This window comes from Lottia gigantea (assembly GCF_000327385.1).
Source record: "Lottia gigantea unplaced genomic scaffold LOTGIsca_32, whole genome shotgun sequence".
NCBI classification, from domain to species: Eukaryota; Metazoa; Mollusca; class Gastropoda; family Lottiidae; genus Lottia; species Lottia gigantea.
The window spans coordinates 2,046,504-2,057,283 of record NW_008709073.1 but is presented as its reverse complement, the minus strand read 5'-3'; the positions used below and the strand labels follow the sequence as shown (position 1 = coordinate 2,057,283).

General features: G+C 32.6%; 1 protein-coding gene across 1 annotated transcript in view; it reads left to right on the top strand.

The window, feature by feature from the left end:
* Positions 1–9,744, top strand: part of LOTGIDRAFT_232837 (hypothetical protein) — a gene marked incomplete at its 5' end in the record, with an annotated part of 20,807 nt that extends 11,063 nt beyond the window's left edge. Inside the window, 13 exons of the mRNA XM_009058057.1 lie at positions 176–265; positions 885–1,026; positions 1,415–1,517; positions 2,101–2,206; positions 2,637–2,767; positions 3,265–3,384; positions 3,575–3,670; positions 3,977–4,080; positions 4,517–4,736; positions 5,331–5,436; positions 5,867–6,070; positions 6,420–6,558; positions 8,055–9,744. Of these exons, the coding sequence (XP_009056305.1) occupies positions 176–265; positions 885–1,026; positions 1,415–1,517; positions 2,101–2,206; positions 2,637–2,767; positions 3,265–3,384; positions 3,575–3,670; positions 3,977–4,080; positions 4,517–4,736; positions 5,331–5,436; positions 5,867–6,070; positions 6,420–6,558; positions 8,055–8,439 (1,946 nt within the window). The 3' untranslated portion in view covers positions 8,440–9,744. The remainder of the gene's footprint in view (positions 1–175; positions 266–884; positions 1,027–1,414; positions 1,518–2,100; positions 2,207–2,636; positions 2,768–3,264; positions 3,385–3,574; positions 3,671–3,976; positions 4,081–4,516; positions 4,737–5,330; positions 5,437–5,866; positions 6,071–6,419; positions 6,559–8,054) is intronic.
* Between the last annotated feature and the right edge of the window lie 1,036 nt (positions 9,745–10,780).

Below are 10,780 nucleotides of genomic sequence, written 5' to 3'. Positions count from 1 at the left end.
TATTCTCTTCTAATTTAGCTTATTATGAAGTAATTGTTGACATGTGAGACAAACTTGTATTTTTCAAAGTCATTAGAACACCTCTACTTTCTGTTCATATAAGTGTTAGCATTTTCATATATGAAAATAAGGGAACCCATCTTTAAATTTCTTTATTTTTGTTTTATTAATACAGGTGAAACAAATCAAGTAGATCATCTTGTATTTATTGTACATGGTATTGGTGATTTTTGTGATGTTAAATTTAGAAGTATAGTGGAAGGTGGTAAGTATTAACAAATTAGTGTATCATGACTTTATATTATTACGTTGGGATCTGTCTGAGTAACCAATAGGTTCTCAATTTTGTCATTAATGATTTTATAACTACATTGAAACAAATTTATAGATAGATACTTCTAGAATATTCATTACTTTCAATGTTTTTCTGTGGTTCTCACACTGTCATTAGGAATATAATAATTGATATGATTTATATTCCTGATGAAGATGTGAGAATCACCTATAAAGAAATAGATATTCTAGAAGTATCTATCCATAAAACTATAACTTGTGGTTCTTATAAGCCATTGAAGGATGCTATATTATTGCTTCATAACTTTGGTGTGGTATACTGTTAAAAGTTCTGAACTACGATATCTGACATCCATGGTATTTTAATCAGTGATTCATGAACTACAAGACAACAGTAATTTCTGGATACCGACGGTATATTAAATATTATATATTGTAGTTGATGATATCTGACATCCATGGTATTTTAATCAGCTTATTCATAAACCGGTATATTAATTATTGTATATTGTAGTTGATGATATCTGACATCCATGGTATTTTTAATCAGATTATTCATAAACCAGTATATTAAATATTGTATATTGTAGTTGATGATTTCCGGTCTATATCTCACAGTCTATTAGACAGTCATTATAAACCATATAAAGAAAATGGTCGTATTAGCCGAGTGGAATATCTACCTGTACATTGGCATATGGCCTTACATTCTGATGCTACTGGTATAGATGAGTAAGTATATAACTTTAATAAATTTCTATGTTTCTTGCAAGGCTTTTTAACACGAGAAAAAATAAACATCTAAAAAGGAAACCACAATATTTATAAACTTTATAAAAAGCTACCATTGACAGGAAACAGATAGTGCAATTGCTTGTATACTTCCACTCCTTGCTTCATTCGCAACAGATTTAGTTCAAAGTTCACGCCCCCAAAATCTACTATGGAAGCAACAGAGAACATGGCATGATGATAAGTTTGCTGTTGTCAAGATATGATAATAATCAAATGATTTTTTGTTTTCTTGAGCCATTTTGATTGTATGATCTCCCCATAATGCTTCAAAAATATTTATAAAACCAAGGTATAGAAGAAAATTATAATCTTGTTTCTTTTGTAGACGATTGAAAGCTATCACTCTACCTAGTACTGCTAAATTACGTCAATTTGTTAATGATACACTGTTAGATATATTGTTTTATACTAGTCCTGCTTATTGTCAGGTGAGTTATCTCCCTTGGTATAAACTCTTCTCCTCGCAAATAAAATCTTTGGGTTGCTCGATGGGTGTGTTCAGCACGTTTGGGATTCATGAAATCAACAGAACACGAAATAAAACAAGTTGGAACAGAGTTCAGAACACATTCCACATGAAGGTACAAGGTGCAGACAGAATTCAAAATGGAGGAAAAGGATATAGATTGGAATATTTTGAACATGACATATTCCGCTGTACAAGTCAACTGAGGGAAGAATTGGAACAGATGGAACCTGTTCAGAACTCTCAAATCGATTGTCACCCAAACATCACCCAACCAAATGTCTGCCATTTTTTAAATCAGATTTGGTGAATAAAAACATGAAATGCTCATGCATTGTAGGAAATTTTTACCATCTGCATTAGTATACACTATGATTTCAAATTTTCCAGTGCTCTTCTCACAGACTAGTATGTTGGGTCTTGGTTTTTGGTTGTTACAATTTGGAATCTGTAAATTGCAATTACCTTAGAAATAATAGTTGAAATTTGATTGATTGACATAATAAGGCAATGCTAATGTTAGTGTTATTTTTAATATTTTACAGTTAATAGCTGAAACAGTTGGTAATGAAATCAATCGAATTTATAATTTATTTTTGTCCAGACATCCTACCTTTAATGGCTCAGTATCTGTTGCTGGACATAGTTTAGGTGAGTTTGTATGTATATAAGCATAACAAAGATCAAGCTAAAATTAATTCCTTTTGATTCCTCTAGTTTTGTCCAATTTTTATGAAGCTTGGTACATAGGAAGCAAATTTGTTTAAATTTAGATTTTTGCCTGGGGTACCATTCCAATTTTCATTCTGACGTCTGTGATTCGTGCAATTCCACTAAAACTAACGCGTTTTATGATGTCACTAGAGGGGAGCTACTGGAAGCTACTATTCATATCTATGCACTATGCAGTTCCCCTCTTGTGACATCATAAAACATGTCAGATTTAGTGGAATTGCAAGAAACACAGATGTCGGAATGAAAATTAGAATGGTACAAATTAATGCTATCAGTGTCCCTGATACACATAAAAAGTTTAGAAAACCTCTTTACAATCCCTTTAAGATATTTTTCTTCATTTTAGGATCTTCCATATTATTTGATCTATTGTTACATCAAATTAACCCTGATGCTCAACAACAAGAAATGTCCCCTCCCCCTTCAACAGACTTACCAGATAATAGTACCAACTTGATATCAGAGGAAGAAAATAAGGTTGGTAGTACGGAGGTTTGGAAATTGTTTAAAAAGATAAAAGTTTGAAAGAGAAAATAGCTCAAAATTCAACTGAACAAAATTAAAATAAGAATTTCTTTAGATCATGGATGATGTAAAAAAGTAAGCCACAGAAAAACACAATAAAACATATAGATCTGAGTCATACAATAACATATAAGTGTCAGTAAAAGTTTGAGAGAGAAAAAGAAAGCTCTAAATTGAACAAAACTGAACAAAATTATAAGAAGAATTTCTTCAGATCATAGATGATGTAAAAAGTAACCCACCGAAAAACAATGAAACATTCAGATCTGAGTTATACAAAAAGATATAAGTGTCAGTAAAAGTTTGAAAAAGAAAATAGCTCAAAATTCAACTGAACAAAATTAAAAGAAGAATTTCTTCAGATCATGGATGACCTATAACATAACCCACAGAAAAACACAATGAAACATCTAGATCTACATTTCATGATGTCCATGTCCTATATTTAGAGTAAAGATGCTGAAGAAGAAGAAGATGATGATTTAAGTTTAGAAGATTTATTAGAAAGAGTTGGTTTACAAGATAAAATACAAGTCTTCCAACAGGAACAAATAGACATGGAATCTCTGGTAAGTTGAATTCTTGCTTGAAAACTTGCAGACATTACCATCTCCACCAGGAACTGTCTTTACTAATGGGTGAGATCATGAGATGGAAGTTCTGAAGATTTGCATATATCACATCTTTCTGAACAGCAAAAAATGGGTTTTTTTGTGTATCTCAGAAATAAGAATAGTAAATAAGATATTATTCTTGTAGATAATGTGTAGTGAACAAGACTTAAAAGATCTAGGCTTACCAATGGGACCTCGTAAGAAATTACAAGGTTTATTATTGGAAGAACAACAGAGAAAGGTAAGATTCATCAAGAGCATCATCACAGTCTTTCTATCAAGGGCTCGGATTGGTTGTATTTGCAAGCACAATCCAATCACATCACTGTATTTACAAACTTCCTTGGAACTAGAAAGGTGGCTATTGCAGTCAAGGTATTAGACACAGTCTGTAAATTTTGTCTTAACATTGTGAAGATTCTAGAGTATCTGAGTATGAACAGAATTTTATTGATTTTTGTGGAAATCGCTTTAGTTAGATCGACCATATCCAAGACTAGTGTTTTAGGCCTAGTGGAAAAATAATGCATTTGTGATAATTTTTCAGGCAAGAAAACAAGCAGAAATTGCTCAAAAAGTAGAATCAGAAAATAGATTAAGAGAGCAGCAATTAAAAATGATGGCTGAAGCTGGGCTCAGTCAGCATCAAAAGTAAGATATGATTGAAATGGATTATTTGACTCTAAATTGAAAATATCAATGGGAATTGCAAAGATGACTGACAGAAAATAAACTAAACAAAAAATTTAGATTCTCAAGTTTTGTGATGTTATCGATTTATTCAGTAGATCAACCTAAGTCTGTATTCATAGAAATATATCAAATATAATAGTTGTGGGTTCTAATCCTGGTCAACCTGCGTAAGCCATTTCTTGTCAACTCATGGGTAAATGGGTACAGATAAACCAGGAAATGTCAATACCAAGGTGAACAGGACCTTTGAAACCTTATTCTTATTCATATCATAGACTTGGCCATATTCCAATATCACAATAAAACCATATGTACATAAGATACACTTATCGTGATATTGTGATATCGTGATATCCACTTGAACCAATATCACCCATACTCTTATATATTACAGTGCTTTAAAAGGACAAGACCACAGTGCAGTGGAATATACACATGGATTGGCTGGTACAGGACAACCTTTTGTACAGTATCCACAACTACAGTTTTCACCATCAGCTCTGTTTGCCCTGGGGTCACCTATTGGTGTCTTTCTGTCTGTTAGAGGTGTAGAACAAATGGGAGAAGAATTCAAATTACCAACTTGTCCTAGATTTTATAATATCTTTCATCCTGTAAGTTAACTAAATTTTTCTCAATTTTGTTGGTCAATTGAATTTTACCGCTTGATTTTATTTGTATTTGAATAGTACTGATAGTGTTTGGTTGACTTTGAGTTGATAAAAAAAGCAATTGGAGCCAAACTTCTGTGAAATTTCACCAAAATCATGTGGATGAGCTCTTTAAACATACTATAGGATTAAATTCCTGGATTTTCATATATCCTAAGTATTTTTGCATAATTTTAAGTTGAAGACAAAATGAGATTGTGGATTGTGGATTGACTGACCCACAAAATTTCCCAAAAAATAATAGGTCGGGTTATGACTTTTCAAGGCAATTCTCTTTGTTAATTATGCAATCTGAATTATCCAAACATGTAGCCTACTTTGTGTCCCACAGGCCACATTCATATGCAAAAATCCATGAAACAGAATAAGAAAATTGTAAGATAATAGGAGGTTTTAACTGTCATAAGAAGAAAAGTAGGACGTAAAACTCCATTCATTTCATTTCATTTTTTGTTATCGTTAGACCAGATAAACAGAAAAGCAGAAAAATCAAACATGAAACCCTATTTCATTCATGTATTTCTGATGTTTTTATAGTTTGATCCTGTAGCATATCGTCTGGAACCGTTAGTTAATCCTGCAGCTAGTGTCATTAAACCTTTTTTATTACCTCATCATAAAGGTAGAAAACGACTCCATTTAGGTACGAATATTTTACATTCTATTCATTTACATATGCTCAAGACCAAATTTAACCCCCCCAAAATGGCTCACTTGTCCCTTTAAAAACAGGAATTATGTCTCAATCCTTACTTTTTTTTCAAAAACAAATTTTCTAAGACCTTTATTTCAAATCTAGTCTGTGGTGCAAACCATTTGAATTGAATTACTATTTCTTTTCATGCTATTTACACATTCCATAATTTGAATCCCTAACCTTTGTAACAATGGTCTGTAAGAATTGCCAGCTTTTGGGCATGGCTAGGCAGTGATAATCGAGACTACCATAGTACAAAAACACCATAGTGAGACAATATCATCCAGACTTTCAGGCACTCTTTTCCCTCTTTTCATCCAGTTGTGAGAATGTTGAAAGTTTGTTACCAATTTTATGTATAACTTTATACTTCCAGAATTAAAAGAAAGTTTGTCACGTGTGGGCGCCGATTTAAAAAATAAGTTTATGGAATCTCTAAAGAGTACTTGGCATTCTATTCAAGATTTTGCTCTAGCTCATCGTGGCAGTACTGAATCTTTAGAGGCAGAAGTTAATCAACAAGTATCTAGTGCTATGGAAGAATTACAAATTAGTGATTCAGATAAAGATGAAACAGGATGTAAGTCTAATTTTAATCAAATTCAGATCTCTATGCTGTCAACAATGTTTACAGAAGAAATTTTGCCAATCAGTTTCGTATGAATTTAAATATCAATTACAAAATGAGTGAGAGCCTTACATTGTCTTAGGGTTGATTTTGTTGAAAATTTTAACCAATGAAAATGTTATTATTTGCTTCTGGAATCTCATCAAATACTTAGTTTTTGTGGAATTGCAAGAACCACAGACGTCTGATTAAAATTGGAATGGTGAAAATTGATGCTATCAGTGACCTTGATACATATAAAAAATGTAATATTTGCATTCTGATTTAGACAGACCATAAGCTTTATTATTGATATTTTCAGCTGTTTGTTCTAACCAAGATAGTGATGTCAGTATGGGACAGTTAAATGAAGGAAGAAGAATAGATTATGTCTTACAGGAAAAACCAATAGAAAGCTTTAATGATTATTTATTTGCTTTGGCTAGTCATGGTTGTTATTGGTAAGTATGCTTATCTCATATTGGCCTTAATCTTTGGCTATATTTGCCAAGTTATATCTTTCATTACATTATTTTCCTTAATGAATACTTCCTCTTAAAATGAACATAAAATTGTATTTTCTCCGACTATAAATTCATCCCTGCACAATCTAATAAATCCATCAAACTACTAGTAATTATTGATAAACACTTTAATGATTATAAGCAATAATTACTTAGTTTTATCTGTACAAGTAATTATTAATAAGTAAGCATGAATTAAAAATAAAAGGAAATCTTGACATAATGGGTATAAAAAATGGTTTTACATGTAAAATATGTCCTGGCATTGGCAAATTTTCACACTGGCTTTTATAATAATTTCTAGCCAAGAATTCTATTGGTAAGCATTTGTCATTTCTCCCAATTTTGGATTTGATAAGTATTCAATCAGATTACTAGATGGTTTGTTTTATGTTTTTTTTATGGGTGACTCCCCATTCCATATGTGTTATACAACACAATATGCTCTAGGTTTGTAACCTTTCAGCCTATCAAATGATCTGTTCAATAAAAAAATGTTCTGCCTGCTTGTCGACTTGACAGTTAAAAGTGGTTTTAATTGGTTAACATAAAGTATGACAACTTTTACTGCCACTTTTGATTGACCACAATTTTATTAATAATTTTGTGAGACAAGGGATGTCAAGTGAAGTCACCCACAAATAAAAAACAGTAAATGAAACATCTCGATCTGAATAATTGAATAGTATTGAAACTAAAAATCCAAGTCCATAATTTATTTGGTGAATAATAGGGATTAGTTTAGTTTTGGTGATAGAAATGACATTTCCTTACCAATATCAATTTTTATCGCTCTAAACATTGGTTGCCAGGCTTTTACACACCCTAAATTTAGTTTTTTATATCTCTTAGGATTTTATTACCACTTAAATTCTCGTTGAAACCTTTTTTATGTCACATCCTTAATAGCCTGAATATCCTTCATTCTGTAAACAAATTAGCCTCTTCACTGTATCAAGCTATTATGCACTGCGTCTAATACCTTGACTGCAATTACTACTTTTGTATCAGAGACTTAAGCTTTTTTTACTTGGATTGTACATTGTCAATACAGCCAACCAGAGCTCTGGACCACAAGATTGTAAACAATGTGTTTGGGGACTATGATTTGCTGTGTTCCCTAGCTTAGCGATGCATTTACAAACATCTGTGATACCAGAAATTGGCTTTTGCAGTCAAGGTATTATGCACAGTTCGTAATAGCTTGACATAGTGTGTATGTCAATGATGTAGAAATTACTGAAGTGTGTTTGCCTTCATTTCACACTTTGTAAGTTCCTGTTCCAAAGTTCCATTGAATCAGTTTCTTTTTAGTTAAAACTGAAATGATTTTACGAAATCCAACAATCTGATTGGTTAATAAATCTGAATTTAGCAATTTACCAACCTTATTTGTGATGAAGTACTTAAAGCCTGAATTAATCTATTTTTAGGGGATCAGAAGATACAGTATTAATGGTGCTAAAAGAGATTTATATGCCATTCGGCATTACACCACAGATGCCTGGACCAGAAGGGGTTCATAAAAGAGCGGGAACTCAACCCCCACCCATGTACACACCCCCTAGATATCAACCCCCTCCCCATACAAGTACATCTGAGCAACAGTTTACTCAATATAAGCCTCCACCTGTCCCAACCATGGTACCACCACCAATGGGACAACAAGGATATGGTATGCCTCCTAGTGGCATGCCTCCTAGCAGTATGTCATCAACCAGTGCTTATGGTGGTTTAGGACCATCAACATCTCAAGGACCTCCTCCTGCCTTGTCAGCTAATGCTCCACCACCAATGGCTGGTTTTGTACGAAAATAGAATCCTATTGACTTCATCATTTTATTTTGTCAGTGGGTTTTGAAGGTGCTGGTAAACTAGTGGATTGATCTAGTTATTACAATTTTAATTTTCACAACTTCTTTGAAATGAGAAGCCATGGCAAGCTTCCATGGTTACATTGATCTAGTCATGTGGAAACATGGCTTTTTTATCTCTAATTTAGAGAGTAGTAATCTGTGGAAAAGGAACCAAACCAGTGAAAAATCCTACTGAAATTGCACTTGAATTCTTTAAAATGAAGCAAGATTTCTTGTTTATGAAGCCTGGAAGGACACAGTATAGTCAAACATTTGTGCACATACAGGCTACATTAGTCCCAGTGATTTTAATAACCATTTAATCTTCTCTGTTCTCGTATATGTTATGCAACAACCTTGAATGTGCATAGATATCCTTGATTATGCATATACCAAAATATTGCAATTTGGCTTAAAAGAACTATAGATGTAAATATAATTATAATATATTCCTTCATTGAAAGATATATATATCTAAACTTATTGTAAATTTCATTATGTATATGGTGTATTTATTACTAAGAATTCTTATTTGGGTATGGTGTATTAAGGATGGAAATCAGGATTGATTTTTGTGTGTTTGTGTTATGCCAATGTGTTTAAGTTTTTCAACTAGACCTGCTGAATAATATTTACAGAAAAGAGATTTTTCCTATTACCACTTTCTGCAAAGCCAGTAGCGATGTGCACTATATTCAAATTTTCAAAATTACACTGTATTGTAATCAGTCAATGAATTCCCAGCCTGAATGGTTCTCATTATGTACCATCACAAATGGATGTAGAGTAAAGAAGAACAGTTCATTTATTTAGAGGTAATTTAAATACAGAAGTTGTATAGTTTTTAGTTCAATATACTATTTTTGCAACAAAAAATACTGTTTTTGTTTGGATTTTAAACAAATATCTTTGCTTTTCTTGGATAACATTAACAGAAGTAAATTGCTATTGATGAATAACAAATGCAAACGTACAAAATCTCGCCTGTCACTATATTGTGTGTTACATAATAACATCAACATGTAATTGTATCATGTAATTATTAATACATTATTTTGGGGTTTGATGATGTCAAGTTGAAAACTGTAGCTTACCTAAGCTTGGTGATTCTTTGAACTGAAAACTGTTCCTCTTTTAAATGATAATTTTTTATCCTGTGTGTTATGAGTTAACATTTATCATTTGATTACCCTTCTTTTACTCATATTATTATAAATATTCATTATGTACATAGTAGAAATCATTAATATATTATACAGATACACTAGTTTTTCTGTTTTTTTAATGTTGAAAAAAAAGGTAATATCAGGATGATATATAAAATATCCAATTACACTTCCAACCAAAGCTGATGCATATCTACTGACACATTTTCTGCAAATTTCTATGGTTTTATTGCCAGTAGAGCAGTGGTTCCCTACCTTTCTCAGTCTTCACACACCTGGAGCAATCACCTGGGACCTTTTACACCTCAAAATTTAGTTTCATCCACATCTTCAGCATGTGTTGATGTGATGCTCTCTCAATTCAAAACAAATTCCTTTCCTACACCAGTTGGTCACACCCTGACACCCTAGTCCCACACCCCCAGAGAGTGAAAACCAGGGAAGTAGAGATGTATAGTATTAAATAGATTGTAATAGTGAAAAAATGGTCTATGGCCCTCTTGAAAATTTTGTGGCCCCTGCTCGCCCCCCTCCTAATGTTTGCTAGCAAGGTCAATGGTTCAAGTGTCGTGCATCTTCCCCTACATCAGGGCCTGAGTCTTTATTTTCACAAACTTTTCTGGTCCATTGCCTTATAGTAGTAGCCTAACGTTCAAAGACATTTTCATACTAACGCAAATTGACATTGACAAAATAAGAGAGAGAAGTTGACAGCTTTTGCAAAATTAGGGCCTACTAAGATTCACTCATAATAGATGGATCAAATGAAATACAAATAATTTATATATCAGAATTTATTTAAAGGATGATATCCGATCAAAGCTTATCATAAGATGCTATAATCGGTAATTCCAGTAAACTTTCCTAACATTTCATAATAAAAGGCATGATTCACATGTGTTTTCCGCCAATATTTCCCGCCACGAGACGTCTAGTCTCTATCAACCAGTGCGTCGAATATTTAATGAAATACCACGTGATCTAGATAATCAAGTCTATACCGTACTAAAAATAACCTGACAGCTGACTGTCGGTGGTTGAAAGTGTTAGTAGTACAGACTATGGTTTACTGTCAAAATGGATTGGGGACTGAGAATACTCGACAAAATATGGTCTCTTTTGATTTTAGTGTCAATC